Source organism: Triturus cristatus, chromosome 6 (assembly GCF_964204655.1).
Source record: "Triturus cristatus chromosome 6, aTriCri1.1, whole genome shotgun sequence".
Classification (NCBI taxonomy): Eukaryota; Metazoa; Chordata; class Amphibia; order Caudata; family Salamandridae; genus Triturus; species Triturus cristatus.
In genome coordinates this window covers 1,255,020,888-1,255,044,582 of record NC_140589.1, presented here as the reverse complement: position 1 = coordinate 1,255,044,582, position 23,695 = coordinate 1,255,020,888, and the positions used below count along the sequence as shown (strand labels likewise).

At 42.6% G+C, this 23,695-nt stretch overlaps 1 protein-coding gene across 1 annotated transcript in view; it reads left to right on the top strand.

Annotated features, from left to right (window-relative positions):
• The window catches only part of FMN2 (formin 2), a 656,752-nt gene that overhangs the window by 355,234 nt on the left and 277,823 nt on the right, over positions 1-23,695 (top strand). The window contains exon 7 of the mRNA XM_085612201.1: positions 14,291-14,378. Coding sequence (XP_085468327.1) covers positions 14,291-14,378 — 88 coding nt within the window. The remainder of the gene's footprint in view (positions 1-14,290; positions 14,379-23,695) is intronic.

Below are 23,695 nucleotides of genomic sequence, written 5' to 3'. Positions count from 1 at the left end.
TATACCATAAAGAATTGCTTAACAAATAAAATAAATATATAGGTTTAATAGGCAATTCTAAAAGGGAGCTCATGAAATATTTCAGTAGCAAGGTCTGCCATAGTAAACATGAGCATTAGTTCTCTGCATTAGCATGTTTTGCATGTTTCCATGAAATAATCTTGTACCCAATACAAAAGAAGGAGCTACAGAACACAGTTTCTTTGAAACCTGTTTTACATACGGTCTCAGGGTATGCAATACACAACACGTCTGAGTGCCAATTAAAGACCATCAAAATCAACTAGGCAGAAAAATAAAATGCCGTCAGAATTGATATTTTATTCAAGATTGCTGCCTGCAACCAAAAGCTAGAGAGCTTATAATATATAATTGAGTGATATAAATATTCCGGCATACTATTAATGTTATAATTCTAGCTGTTTCATTTAAATATGGTACACGGTAACTTTATTGCATGTGTTATATCCCAAGAGAAAAATGCAAATCCTAATTGCCCAAATACTACATGGCTTGGTAAATCTAGGTAAGAAATGTGGAGTTAAGTGAAGCAAGCATCTACTTACCATGAATGCAGTATTTTGTAGGCTGATATTATCAACCTCAATGTAATGGCCTACAACTCTAAAAACAGTTCTGCTGATAGACCATGCGTGTTTCCACTTGGCCATGCCAGGCTGTGCATGCCCATTTTAGTTACATATTGCATGCTAAGACCAGAGTGCCACAGGTAGGTAAACATTCCTATGCCAGTTTCACAAAGTCCCACTTTTTCATGCCACTTTCACAATGCGCCAGAAAGATTCCCATTGCCAGAAGAGTATAACGAAGTCCTAGTTAAATGAAAAGTTCAGGCCGGAGTGACAATGATATAATTGTGTTCACATTTCAATGTCACTATCAGAGTGTCCCATTTACCCATAAAGCCAAGCCTGGTTCTTCACATTGGCCCCAGTTAAGTACACATTACCATATAAAGTGTGCATGTTTAGGGCTTTAAGGTGACGCTCAGCACCGGCTGTTCTAAAAAAACAGATGCTGAGACGGGTCCCTATCGGGCTGTCCATTTTTTTGTGTAGGTGTTGTTAAGCCACGCCCTTAATTACATGGACCACGCCCCTTTCAGAGACCCCCATTTTTTCTATCTCACTTAAAGCCATGCACATGCCAATACCATTACAAGGATGCTCCGGTTAGGGACACATTGCCATGCTAGTATCATTGTCCCAAGAATACCACGGTGTGGGTGCAGACAGTGCAGCAGGTCATTTCTGCTCTGTCCATTCTTCTTCCACTGCCTGCTAGTGTTACCTCACACTGATTAGCAGCCATAGATGTAGTAATCATAGAGAGGAGAGAGGGATGTAGATGGCGCTCCCAGCTCCAGGTATTATGACATCTCGCCTAAACTGACTATGCGTTCCAGCCCCTGTCTCCTCGTAGTACAGCATGACGAATCCACAGCCAGACTTTCAGTTTCTCTCCCTGCGATCATTGTCTTTTCACCACAGGAACTGTTGCATGCCTCCAATTTTATTCTATTCTATTCCAGTCTTTTCTTTTTTTAAATGTATATCTGCTCCCTAACTAGAGGGTCTCTTGGCGCTAGCGGAAGGGGACTTCCAAGCAAAGGTCACACTCGGAACAATAAAGTTTCCAGATTTTTCAATAGCCAATGGATTCAAGGTTTCTTGTAGTTCCAGTGGTGAGATGATCCTTGTAGAGACACCTTGTCATCGTAGACTGGCTAACCCCCAGTCCTCCCGTGGGACTCTATGCATCCATAAGGCCACTTCATATTAATCATTAGGAGATTGAAACAATTTACACTTCAGCCCAATGTATGGCGTGCCAACTCGCTTGTAATGTTCTTACCCAAATAAGAGATAAAATATTTGTTTCATTATTTACCCTCAAGGTTGCTACCATATAGGTGTCTATGACATGGTCCTGAGGATGACCTTGGCCTAGTAAAAAAAAATGAACTACCTCTCTCCCAATGATTGGACTACCACACACTTGTATTGAATGGTAGTGACACATAGGCTCTTCCTAGTGTGTCAGAGAGCCATTTTATACTTGTATCAATCTGTTTTTGCAAACTACTCACTGAAATAACCTCGGTGCAATTCTCTGACCGAATCGGGTTCTGGGAGTCCGACTGACCAATTATGATGGTTCTGGATACCATTTGGTCAGACTTCCATTGACTTCAATGGGAGCCTGTGCTCCGGCCGAATACACAGGCTACCATTGAAGAAAGGGGTGGGTGGAGAAAATCGTGCACCCTGTGGTGGGCACCCTTGGTGCCTCTCACACTGTGCATGGTCTGAAAGGGGGGTCCCATGGGTACCCACACAGGCCCCATTCGGAAGGCTCCGGGTGAAGGAGGGCCTGCCACTGGCCCCCAAAGTCAGATTCCGACAGCCGATCTGTGTCGGACCAACCGATTTGAAAAGGCTGTCTGAATCCAACATCGGAATCGCTAGGTCGGAATCGCGGTCTATAGACCTGTATGAGTCGGCTCCGAATGACTCGGTTCCTCCAAATGCCATCCGATTTCGAATCCGGTCCAAACACTTTCAGAACTTCGTAATCGGTCGTTCAGAAAGCTTTTCAAATCGGTCGGAAAGACTGTTCTGAATTTGATTCGGCAGACCCGAATCCGATTTGGAGCCTTTCCAAATGACATTGTTAAAAAATGGTCGCAAGCAGCCTTGCAGCTGAATGCTATATCTCTAGAACATAGGATAAGGGCCGTTGATGGGAGAACTAGCTTCGACAAAAGAGGGGGGATGACCTTTTGTGGACAGAACGGGGCTAGTAGGATAAACTACTTACTAGTGGACCTGACTTTATGGCCTCTGGTACGGGATATGGCCATCATCCCATCTTGTGAAAGCGAACATAACCCCCTTAGCCTGACCATCGAACACCCTTGGGGCAAAAGGGGGAGGGTCACTCTGATCCCACTGGGCACTAAGGAGGTCATTCCCACTAATGACAAATGTCGGCTCAAATGGCCCCCTATTATGACAGATGAACCCAAGACTAAACTAATTAAAAATTATTTAGAAAAGCACCTGGAGATCTGTCAGCAGCAACCAATGACACGACTACACAGATTAGCTGCAGTATCCGGCATAGTGACTATTTCGACCATCTGGCCAGTTATTTTTATGTTCACAAGCACAAGACCAGGCCAAAAGAGAGGAGACCATTAGGTTCAAACATGTGGTTTAATTGGGAGTGCAGGATGCTGAGAGTGCGGACTCTCGGCAGCTATTAGAAATAGGGATGAACTCAGGACACAAGAAGTCAGAAAGGAATATAAACAGGCTCAATCTAAAGCGAAGAGAGAATGGGATGAAAAGAGATGGGATGAACCAGGGAAGGCCATCCTGCATTCTGATGGCAGGATGTTCTGGTCCCTTTCATCTAAGGGCAACTTTGAAAGATCACCCCCTTTGACTAATAACATCCCAGCTGTTGAGTGGCACAGGCACTTTAGTGACCTGTACTCCCTTACCAACATTCATGACAGACCCCCGTTGTCCAATGATATAGGTCACCCAGGAGGTAACCTTTACTTTACCAAAGAGGAAATGTTGTCTTCTATAGAAGCTAGTATACCTACGAAAGCCCCAGGTCCGGATGGTATCCCTGGCGACCTTATCCATGAGGATAGGGACAACTTGGCAATATACTTTATGACACTGGCCAATGACATTGCTGGCGGGGGGAGTATCCCAGATTCATGGAAAGCGGCAAAAGTAGTACCTATCTTTAAGAAAGGGGATAGGTCAATGCCCTCCAACTACCACCCGATCAGCCTGATGGATTGTGCCCAAAAGGTCTTCTGTGGCTCCCTCCTGGCTAAGATCCAGGACTGGATAAATGAGCATGATATCCTCTCTCCATTCCAGGCAGGATTTCGGCAGAAGACCGGCACAATCGATCAAGTATTTACGTTATACTGGCAGGTAGTTGTGTTGGGCAAGGGTAGCCTGTACCAATGCCTTTATAGATTTAAAAACAGCCTTGGACCTCGTGCCCAGGGACTTACTTTGGCAGGCGTTCAGGGACAAGGGAATGCCCCTGGCAATCCTGGAAATCTTAATCAGGTTGCATGAAGGTATTTTTGCCCGGGTGAGATGGGGGAACCAGGGATAGACCACTGAGCCTTTTAAGATCCAGCGTGGGGTCCGTCAGGGATGTTTTTTAGCCCCAACCCTTTTCTCCCTGTATGTCGACCAGGTAGCTGACATCCTGTGCTCCACACCTGCTGATGCTCCATCCTTGGCAAACCACAAAATTCCTACCCTATTATTTGCCGATGATACCCTATTAATCTCCAAACCTCCCATGGACCTCCAGAAATTACTAAACCAATTTAAGACCTTTTGTGACGAGAGGGGCTTGGTCATTAACACCACTAAACGCAAGCTAATGATGCTGAACCATCACAAATCCTTCAAGGGTACCTTGTTGTTGGACAACGTGCAGCTTGAGAGGGTCAGCTCATTCGACTATTTGGGTATCAAGCTGTCTGAAGGAATGGCTTGGAAAAATCATCTAGGAAAGGCTTTTTTGAAAGTTTCACAGCTAATTGGAGCTCTGAGGCGGGAGCATTGCCTATCATATACCAAGCCAGTGGCTCCTGCTCTCAAATTGTACAGCTGCAGTGCTGTGAGCAGTGCTCTTTATGGGGCAGAGTTGTGGGGCACAGTAACTGCAAACGACCTCACAGTTGTGGAAAATAAGTTCCTCAGGAATTTGGTATCCCTTCCTCAAAGTACTCCTCTCCTTCCTCTCAAGCTTGATCTTGGTATCAAGTGCATCAATGACCTTGCGAGGCTTCACCCACGGTTGTTTGGCACAGACTGGTCACAACACCCGATTTGGCACCTTATGCTGCAGCCCTTAGCGAGGTCTCAAACCTGGATATCACCAAAAATATTGGCTGGATTAAACATGTAGATGTTCTCTTGTCCAGCATTGGTTTGCCAAATCAGGCTATTGGCCACCCACCACCCGTTTCCAGGGGCCATTTAAAACGTATGTACTGGGCGTGGGTGAATAATCTTCAGAAAAGACAACAGAGGCAGCCTAGCAGATGCATTCATTGATTTGAAAACTAATCGTCACTTGGAGAGCTATTTTGACATCATCAAGGTGCCAGCTGACAGGAAACTGTATACACAGTTTAGGCACAGTAGCCTACCAATTACCGCCTTTACTAACTCTTGGCAGACTAACAAATCCCAACCTAAGGGCTGTCCTTCCTGTTCATTTCCACAGGAATCTACAGGCCATGTCTTTTTCACCTGCACAGCCTATGCAAAACCAAGGATTAAATGGTTAACTCCTGTGTGCAGGCAATAAGGGACCCCAAGCTCCAAAGACGCCTTACGCATACTAAAGTCAGATGATAGACCCCTTTTCGCCTTGCCACCGCAAAATTCTTGGGCCATTTTTGGCGATTAGAAGGAGGGAGCAGCTATCACCGTTGTCTGGCCCTGATTGAAAATTGACCAGACAAGTTTGTCTCAATTTCCAATGAGATATTTTTACATTGTAAATAGCTGTTTTTATTTCTATATTTTATGTTTTTAAAATGTTGTCTATTGTCGATTCCGAATAAGGGCATTATTTAGGTATAAGGGGTAACCAACCCTAGTTGTTTAATGTATGGGCTGCAATTTTGGTAATTGACTTGTACAATATTTGCTAATGCACCAGCACTTTAACTTTAGCTTTTTAACTACTGTGGCCCTATGGCTCTGGTTTGCCTTGTCAGAGTGTTCTCAACTATGCATCATCCGGGAAATTAATTATTCTTGCCTTTCTACACTGTCTTATCATGTCAATTTGTGTTCTTTTTTATCTATTTATGGACCATTTGTCCCCTAAATGCACCTTTTAACTCAGTATGTATAAATTGTGAATTGTGTGGTTGTTTCTTTTATGGTTTTACCAACCAAAATAACAAATTTGATGATGACATTGTTATCGACCCCTAAGTCATTTGTTACCATATTTCTTGTTTAATTGAGATCCCATGCAGAATGGCAGTAGTAATATTTACAGGCTATTTAGCAAACCTATTATATGCTGCTTTGTACCTATCTAAAATGTATTCATTGTATTGGGCTCCAATGAATGCTTTTTGGCTTGCCAGCTATGTGTGCTGGAGTTCTTTCACTTTCCAAAACTAGAGATACGTGACCAGGTGAATGGCTGATCCTCTCACAAGCCTGAGAGGTGGAGCATAAGGAAGAGCTGCAAGATGCCGAGTTATTTGCCCTGCACCAGATGCAGTAACTGGGGTGGGGTAAAGTGGCTATGAGCAACTACGCATTCATGGCATAGGTCCAAGCTGCTCCTCTAATTTTCCATAGGGGCAGACTTGCGTCTCAGCATTTGCTTTTGTATTGAGCGGTCACAAAGCATTTGCACGTTCCACTGCAAGTCACAAAGAGAGGTTAATACCCTATTATTGGCCCCTTCCCCTTGCAACTTGCATGGGCTTGTAGTTTGTGCATTGCTACTAACAAGTACAATTCCAGATAGCAGTGCACCCATGTACATTTTCATGTTCAGTGGTATCTGAATTGCTCAGCTGTGCTTTTGTGAATGTGAGACCAGTTCTCACAAAGGATCCAGAATGTTTTCTTTTGAACTGTCATTTGAAAGCTGAACAAGTTAAAGAACTATCCAGGTCTGAGGATCAAAATCTGTTTTTGAGTAATTCTAGTTTTGACCACTGTTGATATAGTTCATGTGCATAAAGATACCTGGCATAGCAAGAGAAGTGATAGCAGTGCCACTGAGAGAGATGTGTCGTAACTGCTTTCTGAGCCTGAAATCTTTTTTTCGATAATCTCAGGCAGCCATTAATATCAGCTTGAACCTCCTCTAGCACATTGACACTATTGGAAATTGTTCTCTATCACAGAGACGTTGGTCCCTTAGCACAGGATTGACCAGTGATGTAGCTAGACCTTTGACGCCCTGTGGCGGTCCTGTGTTTGTCACCTTGGGGCGGCCACACTGAAGAGCGTGGGGGGGCTGGCGATTCATCGGATTGTCACCCTGCGACAGGCGCACTGAAGGGGGGGAAGTTTGCTGGCAGTTGCTGCCCGAGATGGCAGGTAAATACTGAGGGAGGCCGCTGCCCCAAAACTCATGCCCCCCGGGGCAGACCATCCCCCCCCTTGCTACGCCGCTGGGATTTGTGTTGTCCAGATCACCTGCATCCTCCCCATCCATTTACCCATAGTTCATTGCTATCTTTTACTACTCGTATAAAAGCAAATGTTTGATTTCACTGCGGGCAATGCATACAATCATTAAGATTAGTTTCCCTCCATTGATTTTTCTTTAGCTTCTTAGGGCTACATGTATGAAGCATTTTTCTGGTCGCAAGCCCGTTTGTGACCGGGAAAATGTTTTTTCAGATTTACAAATCCCAAATTATGATTCAATAACTTGTTACAGAATTGCAATTTGGGTTTTGCGATTTGATGTTTGGCATTGGTGTATTTAGGGCGTCCCTTTCAAACATCAATTCGCAATGGTATGTATGAATATTTTGCAACCGAAATGCGGTCGCAAAACATTCACACTTTATCAGTTACTCAAAGTTTGTGGCAATGCATTTGCAAATTGGAAGGGGTCCCTAAAGGACTCCTTCCCCTTTGAGAATGGCTGGTAAAATATTTTGTAAGAACAGGCTGTGGTCCCAAGGACCTCAGCCTACTCTTACAAAAATGAAACTTAAAAGTTTAATTTTTCTTTTTAAAAGCATCCCTTTTTCTTTAAGGAAAACAGGCTGCGTTAAAAAAAAAAATTGCTTTATTCAAAAGGAATCATTGATACGGTGGTCTGCAGACTCCAAAAGGTCACCATCCATGTGATGGCAGTGAATAGTAGTGGGTCACTAATTACGACCAACTTCATTAATATTCATGAGATAGGTCTATTTGCGACCTATTACGAATCACTAATGAAACTCAAAAGAAATTCATACATTAGGAATAGTGATTTCCTAATTGCGAATCACAGGGAATCGCAATTAGGAATTCGCTATTCCTAATCATCATATATCTGGCCCTAAGTGCAGAAAGCTATTGATTACATTACTTACATTAGAGAGGTAGGGCTTACCCCCAAGAGTTGCAGCCTCTGTGTTGTGTGCTTATTCTTTAGGTATATTCCGGTAATGTACACTGTGTTTGGAATCTCTTCTTGTCATCTAGAATCATTGCATGTCATGTAGAATGTATTGTTCAAATGTGGTCAGTTGCTATTTCCTACTAAGAGCTGTGGTCATGCTGCCAGCAGCTCCTCAATATCATTAAATGAATTTTCTTCTAATCCTGCTTTCTGTGTACTTCACAACACCCTGGTCTCAGACAAACGTTTCTCTACTAAACAATGGATCCATCATTTGGAAAGGCAGTGGAACACCAAGAACACTCGCTGCTCTAAAAGTGGCAAAGCAAAAATGTGAGCTTGGTGTCATCTCTAACAAATCTTCAGTCCAAGATAGAAAAATCACAGAAGAGAACCAAAGAACTGTTTCAGATGATGAACCTTAACTTCAAACTTCCTTCCGATAAGCACCAAGCCCAGTCCCTCTACAAGTAAAATAAATAAGACAAATTTTTTCACAAACAAATTGCTTTATTGAGGCATTCTAACTGGACTGTAGTCATACCATTGCTAGAAGACTCAAAATGTTTACTGTTCAATAATTGGCAGCCACGGCCTGTGCAGGTAAGAGTGTTGGGGCCGGCTGGGAGAGGGGATTTCGACGGACGATGACGAGGGAAATCTAAATAAAGAACTAATTTTCCCTCGTCATCGTCCGTCAAAATCCCCCCCCACCGGCCCCACTGCTCTTACCTGCATGGGCCGCAGGTAATAATTGGTTTTCCAAATTCTCCTCACAGGCTAAGGAATACCTGTTTAAGGTCATAACAAATGCAAAGTCAATCCATTTCCATGATGATATCATCACAGCCTTCATTATCAAGGACAATTTTCAACTCTTCAGCAAATGTTGGTGTCAACAAATTACTTCCCCACTAAAAGAACGCATAGCCTTGTATTGCATCGACGCTGGGCAAATCACACCCTTTAATAAAAAGATCTTAGGATAACCCCAACATACTTGCTAACTACTGGTCTGGGACTAGCTACAACGGCCATTGAGAAGTGTGTATCCAACTAATTGTCCTCATTCGTTGAACTTGAAGAGACCCGCATGTGGCTCAAGAGAGTGGTTCTGAGCTGGTTTACATTGTTTGTATTGAAAACTGATTGGGTGAGTGGCCACCAACTTCTCTGACCCTATCCCAAAGGAATCTCTCTGTGCACCTATGTTTTTTCATTTGTACAGGGAATGTCTGTGCTTCTTGATGGAGGAGGCAGGGGTTGTTATACATATAAATGCTGATTGAGCACAGAAGGACATGAAATACATTGACTCAATAAAAAGATATCTAAGAACGTTCTCAGACTCAATACAGCAAGGCTCCAAATTCAATATAGAGTGCCTCTCAGAGCCACTCATTGGCAGCTTCTCTCCTACACTGCTAAATGAGGTTACATTTCTAGAAACATGGATTGATTCTCAGCTCTCTGTGTTTTACAAGAAATTGCGCACAAAGAAAAAAATCTTAAAATACAATCTCTGTTAACAAAAAACACATAAACCGTTTTTACAACTAAATGCCCTTTGCAGTGTTTGCAGTTTAGTTCAGACCCTTGTATGTGTCTGAATTAACTATGGTAATGCTATTCTAGCTGGCTGTCCTAAAGTTTCCTTAGCACCACTAAAAGTCATTGTTCATTCAGCGGCCTGAATTATTTTTGGAACTAGAAAATTCACTCTCTTTTCATCAGTTCTTAAGGACTTAAGACATTCTCCTATTTTGAAAAAGTTAAACATGCACCGGTTTAAACTCCCCTGGACTACTAACAACATCTTATATCTTATGGTCCACTCAATCTTACCTTTCTTGTGTCTTCTTCTATCCCTCTTGCTATTCTCATCTTCTCCTTTACCTCCTCTTTGAGCTTGGCCTTCCATAATTCCCCACTCACCTAGTTTGACTCCCTCTGCTTTTCTACCCCATTCAACACTCTTTCCAAAAGTCCGCTCTTAAAACCTAACTTGAGCTCTTTACGTGTCCTCCCGCTTCCGTTCACATCCAGTACCTCCTCCTGTTGATCCATTCTGCTCATGACTGATAGTCTCATTCTCATAATGTTACTAAAATCTCTTGGACTATTCTAATAAATCCCCACTTTTGACAACTAACAGGTACATGACCCCTATTTTGCATAGGACAATGGATAACTGTGATATTTATTGTTCTGTTCACTATGCTGGTATTGTTAGTATCTGTTCTCTGTGAATTTCCACCTCTCAGTTGTTTTCTCATATGTACGGCACTGCTTAATTTGAGATGGTGGTTTCCTGCAAGACTGCTGACACTCAATTTTGGGGACCAGCATTAATTTGTACACATCTGACGTTTCCCGAGAGCTAGGGAGGGAAAACTTGCAAAAGGGAAATAAAGAGGAAGAGAAAGGCCGAACAACCATCTCAAAATGAGAAAGCAGGTGCTTGTAAAACTGAGCTAAAGGGACAGAGAGTGTCTAATAGTGTATTAAGGAGGCAGGGGATGTATTGAAGACTGCGCAGCCTTGGTAAACAGCATGCTCACATTTAGTAGTGCCTGCAGTGGGCTTCTGAGAAGAGCTTTGGGGACTGGCATTCATTCTTTTACAAATTAAACACTGATGTGCAGTATGCTGACACTTCTTCCTAGTAGAGAAGCCCTTTATAAAAATACAAAATAAATACATAAAATGCAATTCTACTAACGTTGCTCTTTGTTAATCACTGACTAGATGGACAGTCATAAATATATAAGTTATTTTCAAAGGTGATAATGTATCTACACTATCCAATCCAATCCAAACAGCTTTATTCGACAAAAGTCATAAAAGCGAGACAAAACAAGTACAGGTAATAATTTAACAAGAAACAGTGTAAAAGCGAAACTGCTTAAAATATTTACAAGTTTTAAAAGAGCATATGGTAAAAAGATCATTGGGTATAACATACCGGATGTCTGACTTTACTATCTGTTACTCTTAGTTCTTATAATCCATGCCCACCCCAGAAATTTGGCAACCGCCACGACAATTACCGGGTCAGTGCAGGTGCGAAGGAGCCTTCCTGCTTCAACACTCTGTCTAGTACCCAATAGTTGGCAAACGGGTTTCAACCACACACGCCTCGGGGCCAAATAAGCAGGGCATACAAAAAACATGTGCACTAATGTTTCCACCTGGGATTTGCAAAAGGAACATGAATTACTTTTCTGGGGTTCCCACTGGGCTACAAATGAATTTAAGGGCAACGCTCCCACCCGCATCTGGAAAAATAATTTCCTATCAAGAACTTTGGTTACAAGATCCCAAAAGTGTTCTAGCCTAGGGACAAATTTGATGTTCATGAATTCGTCCGAAAGCGAAAGGGGTTTAGTGGCAGAGAGTACCTTTGTGTTTATCAGCTCCCAGTATTTCTCCTTCAAGAGAGCTTTAGATGGAAAAATAGCTACCGTAGGGTTCTCCCAAAGATCGCTCAACCCCAAAGCCTCAAGGGATTTTCTAGTTTCATTAAGCCAAGCAATCTTCCGGGAGCCCACCATCGACAATATATCAAGAAAACCCTCTGCATACTCTGCCAACGCCGGAGTGGTCCATAGGCGACGCCAATAAAGGATGGGTCGAAGCCTGGCTACATCAGCTATGGAGTTCTTCCCAAGGTCATACCTTAAGGGGACTAAAGGTGTGCTCTGCGGGAGAGAGGTGATACTGCGCAAGAACTTGTTTTCCGAGATGGTTAAGGAAGACAGGTTCTCGTACCCCCACAGTTCCGCACCATAAAGAGCCAAGCTCACTGCTTTGGCACTATAGACCTGTAACACAGGTCTAATGGGCTTCGAAGGAGACTTTTTAAATTCAGCTGCTAATACACCAGCTAGCTTCCTATGTTTTAGAGTAGTCAGATCTCTCTGTAACTTCCATGCAAAGTTATTTTGGATATTAACTCCAAGATAATTAAAAGCCTGCACTTGTTCTAGTGGATTGTTGAACAAAACAAATTGATTTCTAAAAGATTTGTGTGGCCTGAATGTCATAAGCTTAGTTTTTTTAATATTGACCTCCAGGCCACGATCAACACAAAAAGACTCAAAAATATTTAATGAACGCTGAAGACCGCCAGGTGTCTTGGCAATTAGAAGCGTGTGGTCAGCGAACATTAAAATTGGGACCTTAGTGTTGCCAAGAACGGGAGCGTCAACGTGAGCTTCCAAAAGTCGATCCGCTATGTCATTAATATATAGGGAAAATAAAGTGGGGGCCATTGCACAGCCTTGCCTGACACCTCTCTGGACCGGAAAATCCTCAGTCAACATGCCCTGGCCACCCCATCTGATTCTAGCCAAATTATCTGCATGAAGCCTCTGGATTAGGGACAACAATCCGCCATGAAGCCCCAAATCTTTTAGGGTCTGCACTATCCAATACTCAGTAACTTCACACAGACATCATGCATGGAAATGTTTTAAAAAATGTAAGTACTATATTTTGGAAGTTTATTTGCACAGCGGATGAGGGAGAAATATCAATTCTTAAGCAAGGTTCATGGACTTAAATGGCTGTAAGCAATTATGTAAAGGGCGACCCTCAGCGACAGTGCATGCCTCTTTTCGGTTCTCAAGAGTATGAAAGGTCTGAGCGTGCAATGACATAAAATATGTGTTGATATCAAGTTTGGGTGCCACTGGTTGCAATTCATGAATTGCAACAAAAAGTGCAGCCCTTTCAAAAGAACATAAGGAAAGTGTATTTGAAACCTCATCTAGGGGCTTAAACCTGTCTCTAGAGTTGCCTTTGCAAGTGGCATACAAGATAAACCATGGAACGCTTCTGTGGAGTGCTTTATTTTACTTATCTTTTAAGTGTCCCTTCATGTCTATATACCAGTGGCGGCTATTAGGCAATGGGGGTTGCAGGGCGGGGGGGTGAATCTTTTTTTTTTTTTAAAACCCTTTCCTCTTCCACCATCTCTCCTCATCGTCTCTCCTCTTCACTTTCTGACTCAAAGTGCAGAAGGAGTAGTAAGCACACAGGCTCCCCTAAGCCAATCACAACACTGCATTCAGCGTTGTGATTGGTCTAAGCACTGTGGTTCAGGGCTCAGACGGGAACAGGGAGCTTGTGCATGTTCTCCACCCAGGCTGTGTATTACAGCCCGGTGGCAAACATGCAAAGTGCGCATGACTGTTTGGCTGGCCGAAGAGAGCCGGCCAAACCGTCATGCGCCCTTAAGTGCATGAACCACTCATCCTCCCTGTTCCAACAGCCTCCCCCAGCCCTAACCCAGCCCACAGCAACAAAAATAAAAAAAATCATTACATTGCTATTATCATTTTATTTGGGGTGACGCTCTTCCTCCTAAGCGGAGGAGCCACCCCTGCTATATACACATTCATCTCTAATCCCAATAAATAGAACAATTTACATAATTTAGGGTCTGATTTATACATTGGCAGAGAGGGCACTCCATCGCAAGTGTGATGGAGTTCCCTTCCCACAATATAATGGTCCACCCACCTCATTTACGTGCAGGTGGAACTTTGGGTTAATCATGGCAGAGACTACTCTGTCTCTGCCATGATTAACCCTTTCCAACTACCCTGGGGAGTCACGGCAATCAGAGAAATGGCTACAAGTCCACCCGCCCAATTTAGATAACCACACATGTAGTCATTATTTGCCTTTCTTTACCGCCAAATAAAACCTGGAGGTAAGGAACAGTGAAAACATTATAATACTCCACCTATATTGGAAGAAGACTCTCATGGTGAGGGGAGCATTACTTTGTCTTCTTTTCAAATAGAAAATCTCATTTTGGGATTTCGTTTTTGAAAAGAAGAAAAGAATACTATTTGCTGCCAGCCTGTGTCCTAAGCAGCCCCGTAGCAAACAGTAAAATAATTGACAAGTACCGCATGATGGTGGTCCCTGCCAATGTCTTTATGAATGACCATTAGTTAGGCGGTCTTTTATAAATCTGGTGTAGTCTTGGCCTGGCAAACGTGAAGTCTCTGCCAGACAAAGGGATAATACTTTGTCTGCGAGAAGATAAATCGGCCCCATAGTGTTTATTTTTAAACTAATTTATTCTTTCTCTGCACAGGTTGTCAAGCTACTGAGCAATAAACGATCACAAGCAGTGGGCATATTGATGTCAAGCCTTCATTTGGACATGAAAGATATCCAACATGGTAAGTGTACACTTTTTATGAAAAAGTATGACTGGAAGTGTGGGGTTCATAGTAATTGCTGTTGGATAATGGTGGTTGGTAGATCACGTGGACCTTCTGCTTTTGAGTGATTAGAAACTCCATGGGACCCTTTCAGGGCATTGAACACCGTAGAATAATAAAATGGTGCCGATGTTTAGGATGTCGACTACCGACTATTCAGAGCAAGAGAAGTGGATGTGTTCACTACAATGCAGTGACTAGGTTGAGTGTATATTTTCTAAAGGAAGATTCCGGAAACCACTGAACTTAATCCAGTGATAAAGTACAATCCCTAAAATATTGTCTTTTAGCAATGGTAGGCCCTCAGGCTGAAATGATTACAAGCATAATCTTTGAACATCTTACTTCCTAAACTTGAAAGCATGACATCATACCAACATCCCATAAATATTAGGGGCTAGATGAGCTAACAAGATGCTAGCAAAAATGGTGTGCAAATTGTGCACCCCAATTATTTGTGCCTGCAGATTTATTTCATGATGCAACCTATATTCCAATAGGTTGCATCACAACATAGCCAATGCTTGGGGTCACAGAACAATCTGCCAAATGAATATTGATTAGGTGTTTATTGCAAAAGGGGTTTAATATTTTGTAAAAACATTTTGTCATTTCAAATCCTGTGATTTTTTTAATCACAAGGTTTGTGACAGCAAAATCGTTTTGTACAGGTCTTCTTTGTGCGCAAAGCTCCAATAGTTCACTGTGTATCTGCCGACTTCCTCTGAGGCATTTAACAGGTTTGATAGATGTTACATTGTACCAAGTTGCTGGGATACACTGCACACTTTCTTTACTGCTCTTTGTAAACTCATCAATAAAACATTGGTAACTATCATAATGGACTAGCTAATGGTAATAGACTTCCTTATAACATTTAGTATGTTTTTCACCTTTTCCTTGTCAATTTAAATCTGAGTAATCATAAAGATTAATTTTTCCCAATCCAATTAAATTTGCCTCACATATGTTCTGACAGCATTCTCTGCTATGCTGATGTCCTCCCCATTATTGATCTTACCAATAAAAGCCTACAACGGAGCATAAAAGCATTGTCAATCCATGCTTCTATGAACAACTTAGTTAACTTTTATAAGTCATGCTAAAGCTGAGGTTGCATAAGCCTCGGATTAGGGGAAATTGATATGCAATAGTGGCTTAATTACCTGAGACTACAAAGAAAACAGATGTCTCTGATAAGTCATTATTTTGAACTCATTTACTGGTTGCCAAAGTGGGTTCCCTCCACATTTTATGTAGTGGTATATGTTCGAAGACAAGTTCAGGGACCAGGTTAATCTCATGAGGTAATCTGTGTCTTTCGGTAGTCAGCAACTCAATAGACATCTGTTCCTGTTTGGAGGTGCTTTCTGGAAAGGGACATGCAACCCAATGTACCTGATCTGACTAGAACTATATTTAAATTTCCTTTAGGTACGGTCATTATAACTCGTTCATGTTAGTATTTTACATTGACCCATTTACATGTCAATGCACTTGCTAACTGGAGGTTTGAAGATATTTTCTGATCTAGCAGCTTCTGCCTAAATTCAATATTTGCTGATTTGGCTCATTTTATGAATAAACCATTTTATCACATCACTGCTTTCTTCAATGTATGCTGGAGTTACAATTGTACCTATTGCATCTACCCAGGGATCCAGTGGAAATGAATCATTTTTTTGCAGTTATATTCCCCGCATGACCGCCTGCTGCTGTATCTCAAGAGGCAGAAAGATATACTGATTTTATTTGTTAAAAGTTTGTCATATTATGTACCCTTGTAAAAAACATTATTTTCATCAGTTCAAGTGCACTGATAAATATACATTTCGGAGAAAATTCAGGGCTGAATCATCAAGATCAGATTTTTATGAATACTCATGAAATTGTATTATTCAAATCCTTATTAAGGGGCCGATTCCGATCCTGGAAAAATTTTCCCCGTACAAATCGTATCCGGATTTTTTACCGTCCGAATCGTACAAGTACCGTACAAACTGGCAAGTACGATTCGCATGGGAAGAAATACATACGAATCGCATTGGGAAAATTACCCCACACGTCCTCGGGTCGGAAAATGTGTCGGACACGTCCCCGGACGATTTTATGTACGAATCGGAAAACTGAAGTCCGAGCGCGCAAGTACGATCCATCCCGTCCGTCCGATTGTACAACCGTATGGAAAAAACAACGCACGGAGCGAACTTCAATAGCAACCATGGAGACATTTGCCCGCATACGCGCCGTCCCCCCCAACCCCCCCCGTATGTACAGTGCGGACCCCCACCCCACCCCCCGTATGTACGGTGCGGACCCCCACCCCCCGTATGTACGGTGCGGACCCCCACCCCACCCCATGTATGTACGGTGCGGACCCCCACCCCACCCCCCGTATGTACGGTGTGGACCCCCACCCCACCCCCCGTATGTACGGTACAGACCCCCACCCCACCCCCCCCGTATGTACGGTGCGGACCCCACCCCCCCGTATGTACGGTGCGGACATGTAACTTTGTAGATTGAAATTTAACTGCAGAACCTGTCCAGCAGTGGATCTAAGATCAAGTTAAAATCTCCACCGATAATGAGAGGTTAATTCCCAATATTAACTACTTCTGCAGCAATTGACTTCCAAAAATTGGGATCATCTTGGGTAGGAGCATAAATAGTAAACAAGTAAAGAGAGCATTTATCAGTTTGGATTTGAACATAGACATGACACCTTTCAGAATCATTTGGTTATTAAGATTAGTGAACTGTCTTTTAAGAGAAAAAAGTATAGCCACACCATTTAGCACCCTTGTGCGTGGTGAAGAGATGATAGTGCTAAACCAATGTGTTGTCATATATGATAAGATGTTTACATCTATATGTGTCTCTTCTAGAAAACATATATCTAATTTGCATTTGTGAAAGTAATCTTTCATTTCACTGGGTGGCTTTATCCTTTAACATTTAAGGAAGCAATGTTGAAATTATATCTATTAGCTATACTTATGGTGTGTTATATTGGTATATGGAATGCCACGCAATAGTATATGTATAAATTGAACCACCAAATAGGTAGCCTACATAAAATGAGGAAAATACACTAATTGGAACCTTGAGGCAACAAAGGTATAATCCAAAGGGGAGGGTCAGCACCATGGCACCTGCGTTCAGAAAGGAAAAACAAGCATTAAGTAACAGGAAAGTATCATGTTCTATTTATAGAGGCTTGAGTATCCATAGAGAGTAGAGCACATAGATCCACGTAAGCAACTACATCTGCATGTGAAGTGAAGAATTTGGAAACATATTTTTTCCATATCCTCATGACTGAAGGATCAAAATGTCCATATTGGTAACCAGCTTCTTTGACCCAGGGGTGAAGGTTGGAGAATTGCTCATACAAATTTACCATTTCCTTAGCAAAGTTTTGGTGAATATATATTTTGTTCCTTTACACCATTAAAGTTGGAATGTTTTGACTGCTTTATGTATTAGAATGAGCAAGGTTAACACAGGATTTTAAATATGACTTGTCTTTATTTAGTTTCATTGGGTTCATGATATGAGGGCACACAATGAGCTTTCTTAATGTCTAATTTCAAACATAAAGTCATTTTCATTAGAGATGGCAAAAATAATTTCAGGAAACTCTACAATTTGAAACCTCAATATTTTCTGATAAATTGAAAATGCATAAGTTATATTTGGAGTTTCTAGTTTCCCGAAGCCAAAAACATCTTCTTCATAAGCCCTATGCGACTAACGTGAGAATCCAGATGTTTAACTGCTGCTTTATTATCCCTGTTTTGCTCTCATCATCTGACAATTTCTTTGAAAGACCAGCTATGTCTCTTTGAATGTGTTTGATATCAGAGCAGATAGCATCAGTGTAGTTATAATTTGCATGAATTTTATGCCATTGGGGCTGATTCACAGAATAAATCTGAGAAAAAATCCTAAACGTACTGCTTTTGGTATTCACAGAAGGCATTTAGTTGTATTAAAGTTAGGACTCCAAACTTTACTACTACTAAATGCCTTTCGTGAATACCAAAAGTCGTAAAGTTATGATTTTGTCTCAGTTTAGTAGTAGTAAAGTTAGGAGTCCTAACTTTACTACTAGTAAATGCCTTCAGTGAATACCAAAAGTAGTAAGTTTAGGATTTTATCTCAGATTAGTTCTGTGAATTGGCCCTATTGATTCTTCATGTGATTTCACCACTTTGATTTAGCCAGTGGTTGTGAAGTAGCCTGCTTTTTTTGTTAGATGGGTGCTGCAAATATTTATTTTTCAATTTAGAGCTAGACATATTTTGAAATTTTCCAGAATTTATTACTAGTTGATTTGCTGAATTATATTCTGCTAGCTCAGTCATAAATCAGACAGAGAAGAAAAAGATGCACTGCACATGCAGTGAAAAGCAGTATACTTAAAAAGAAGCAACCTTAAAAAAAAATTAAAGTTACCAGGGCACGCCTCCTTTCCTTAATCCAGCCCTCCACACACACTGGGCCCGATTCACAGAAGTAATCTGAGACAAAATCCCAAACGTACTACTTTTGGTATTCACAGAATGCATTTAGTAGTTAGTAAAGTTAGGATTTTGTCTTAAGTCTGTCTTAAGTCTGTCTTAAGTCTGTCTTAAGTTTGTCTTAAGTCTGTTTTAAGTCTGTCTTAAGTGAAACTTAAGACAAAATCTTAACTTTACTACCACTAAATGCCTTCTGTGAATACCAAAAGTAGTAAGTTTAGGATTTTGTCTCAGATTAGTTCTGTGAATTGGCCCCAGAGAGTCGCTTTACAGAAGTGAGCACAATCAGAACCAGCTCCTCTTTAGATATAAATTCCGCATTTGAGTTCTGATACTATTTCAGATTATACATTTGAAATCTATATTGATAATTGAAGCAAAATATAATTTGCATAATTCAGATTGCCCCAGAAAGTTATATACTTAAACTGGTTAGCAACAAATTCAAAAGAAGGTTGTAGGGAAATAGCTATCATCAACAGTATGTAAGTTATTGGGGTCTCTATGGCGAAACCCACCATGAACCAGCTAGTCTACCACCATAAATATGAAAAGGCTGTAATAAAGACCCTTCCACAACATCAGCTCAGGGTCTACGTTGATCATTTTCAGGAGCATTTTTCTGGTGTCCTCAGCAGTTGGGTTCCTGGTTGCGCCTACATTTTACTCATTGGGAATTGTATTCTGTGGCTGGATTGTCCAGACAAACCAGATGTCTAGACATTTGTGAACATACCATGCCCCACAACCCCTGGCTCCTCATTAATTCAGATTTGCTTAGCAAGAAATACTGCCTGGATTTCAGAGAAGCACAAGGAGACCTTACACATCTGACAAATACTATTCACATGGCCTTGTTACATAATTTAAGGCACTGCTTTCTGAATTTGCCGAAAATGACCTGCATGAACACTAAATTAATTATTTTTAGTACTGGGTTTCAGTCAAAAAGGATATTTCTTTCAACTGAGATGGATGTTGGGGCATCAGCTAATGTGACTAAATAGATAGGACATAATAATGTAAAGGACCCATTTCTATCACACTAATCAAATTACATCTACTATCTGTACAACCTCTTCACTTAATCCCCTATTTGTTACACCAGGCCAATGAAGGACTTCAAGCAGCATCGCTTAGAGTACACCTTACTACCAATCATAATACTGACAATCTTCTAAGAGGCCTTCTTTTTTCTTGCAAAGGATTATAACAGACTTCATGAAACACCTTTACAGAACAATTTTTCCTCTGTGCCTGTGTTTCCTATCTTGAAAACGATGCTGCCTCTGGCTTTGACATCCGCAAGGTGGGTGGCATTGGCTTCCTCGTTTACTGTTTTGTCCATCACATCACTGGCATTTTAGCTGCACAGCACTATCTAGACACCCAGTGTGACTTCTCTGACACCATCAGCCTCCTGTTTGGAATGTTAACAGCTTGAATAATAAAATGAAGCAGGGCTCCATCATTTATATCAACCCGCCCACACCATGGGTGGTATTTATGCAGGAGAACCACCTGTTGGGTACGTGGTGCTCCTCCTAGCAGGAGACAGTTATACTAGGGTATATCACGCTGGAAATATGACAAATATAAGGGGATGCCTCATGCTTATCCAGAAACTGGACAAAGACTACTTATTTCTCAGTGTCTGGTGACCATACTGCATTTCAGAGGTCGACAGAGCTGTGATGGTTCCAGACCATTTTAAAAACCTGGGAATGCAGGTGACCCTTGATAAACCACAAGCATGGGATCTGAGCATAACACTTTTATTTACACTCATTAAGCGCAACATGGAATCCTGGTCCCCATTGCCGCTCAATGTGGCATGTGGAGGGTTCCATTTAAATGATCTCTCTCCCTCAACTCCTCTGTACCCTCCAAAACTTCCCATACAAACTACTGCAAACCTTTTTCCAAACACTCTGAGCGACAATGCTAAAGTTCCTATGAGCCAGCAATCAACCTCTAATAGCATATAAGAAATGTGTCTTTTCACCATTTGAGAAAGCTCTGGTATTGACAGACATACAACTCTATAATTGGCTTAACCCTATCCTCCCTGTGAATGGCTGGGTAGTCTCAGACCATGACAACCCCATGGTGGTGTTGGAGCTAGAGTGCATAGAACTGCACAGCCTCCTACAGCTACTATATGGGGTGCATACGTACTCCGATCTCTCCCCCCCGATTACCGGAACAACCCTGGCCTGGTGGTATCAAGCTCTTTGATAGATCAAGTAAGATAAAGTTCTGATAGCAGAAACACCACTGTGGGATGGCACATGGTTGCAACACACAATTAAATTAGCTGGCTTTAGTGGATGTGAACTTAATGACACCTCCAGGCTGTGAAACATTTGGGAGGAGATACGCATCTGACCTTTCTTGTCTCTGATGGAGACATAGAGCGTGCATCACACACAATTCTACTGCTATCTGCAACTGCGCCATGCTCTGTAAACACCCAGAGGCACTCTTTTCAAATTCCTCAAACATAATCCACTGGAGGCACAAGTCAGCTGTAAGAAGCAAAGATATCTCAGACTTTACCCCACAATAGTCGCCAATACTCATGATCTTCTGGTGAAACTGCATGATAGACAGGTGCAGGATTTTGTCCCTGTTGATCAGGGGTCTTCAAACTGTAGGGCAGGCTTCCCTAGGGGGGACTCAAGAGATTCCAGGGGGGGGTGCCAGGTTCTGCTGAGGACACTGCTTTGTTTTCAGCTCGAGAAAATGAGCGGCAGTAAGCCGCTCTGTAATGAGCCTTCACTAACATCTATTGTCATTTATATCCTGGCTGGGAGAAAGTATCAAAAGGTAAGGGACTGCAAATACTCTTCAAAACCCCATCTTCTAATAATCACACTGAAGATACTTTTCCACGTTAGTAAGGCCTGCCTGACCAGGATAGTATGTTTGACAATCATGTATTTGATTGCATTTTTAAAATGGTCACAGAACTTAATTGCAATATTTAAATAAGTCTAGACATTAAAACATTGCCAGTTTAATAGAATAATTGGGAAACATTTTGAAGGGGAGTCCCAGTGATTTTGTTTTCCAATGGGAGGCAGCAGCATTAAAAAGTTTGAGGACCACTGCTGTAGATGATGCAAATTGGGTGAACAAATCTAAAAAGAACAATTGATGGACAGAATTCAGAACAATGTCATACATTCACCCGCGCCTAGTTTGCACCGGACTCTGCTGTGGGGACTCCAAGTCCCAGCCTGCTTTGCTGCCTGGAGGGAGCGGTCACTGGGGCCTCGCGCTTAAAACGCGCCAACATCTACCGCGGCGCGGGACGCGCCTAGTTTGCACCGGACTCTGCTGTGGGGACTCGAAGTCCCAGCCTGCTTTGCTGCCTGGAGGGAGCGGTCACTGGGGCCTCGCGCTTAAAACGTGCCAACATCTACCGTGGCGCGGGACGCGCCTAGTTTGCACCGGACTCTGCTGTGGGGACACCAAGTCCCAGCCTGCTTTGCTGCCTGGAGGGAGCGGTCACTGGGGCCTCGCGCTTAAAACGCGCCAACATCTACCGCAGCGCGGGACGCGCGCGGGACGCACCCGGGCAAAGCCCGGGCCAAGGGCGGGCCCGTCCTTGCCCGTCAAAGGCCGAAGGAGGCCGGGCTGTGCAACACTTCTGTCCCCTGTTTCATGATCATCTGTTCGTAAGTACTGTTGGGTTTCATTTGGCCAGGTACACAGCTAAACCACCTTTATTGTGACTCATAGCTTCTTTGTGGAACAGTGGCCTAATTACTATGGGAAAGAGGAAGTTAACTGAGGGTGGGGGCCCACTCCTGAGTAAAAGGGGGAGAAAATCAAAAAAAGTTTTGCACGCCGCATCCAATTGTGTCCTATCAAGGATTGAGGGCATTGTGGATGATTGTGAGAGTATCTTGGGCACTGACACCCTGGCAGTTGCGGATGGGAATCGGCCTGCGGATGTACTAGTATCATCTCTTTTACAGGACAGAGTTGTTCCAGCTATGTTTAACAAGAAATCATCTAAAAATTATACTACTCACGAGTCACACACCCTTGTGGAGGGCATTCAAGGGCCTCTATCTCCACAAAAAAAGGCAGGCCCAAGTGACTCTATGAACGCTATCAGTGAACTTGTGTCTGTCCATCTCCCCTGTTCAAATAGATACGATGTTTTAGATCTCTGTGCTGAGGATAGCTTAATGTCTACCCCTAGTAAGGTAGGGAAGGCCAAGCCCTCCAACAGCTCATCGTCATGTTGCCAATGCAGCTCTCTGTATGACGTTCTACGACTGAGAGTGGATCTCCTTGAAAGAGAACTGGCCTTGTTGAGGGAGAAGGTGGACCTGGTTGGGAATAGACCTTCGGCCCCAGCAATTCCCCCCCCCCAGCACCGACTAGTATCAGTTTAAGTCAGGAACTGAGGGGAAAAAGTTATGGGAAGGTTGGGTGCGGATCAGTGCAAGGCCAAGGGTCTCAAGCCCGGCTCCCCATTGTCACCTCTATCCCACATAGTCACTTTACTCCACATATGGATTTGGGCCTAGGAATGGGTAGCAGAAGCAATGTACGAGACTGACCCCTACTGGAGCTAAACCAGCTACCACCGCCATGAATTGAGAAGAGCAGATTGGTCGGCCCTTCTGGGGGACCAACAGGGCCAACACACCAACAAGGGGCCCTATTTCTACAATTTATATGACTAAGGTCCCCAAACTCCTGAGCCCCTACTGCTATGAAAGTCAAGAA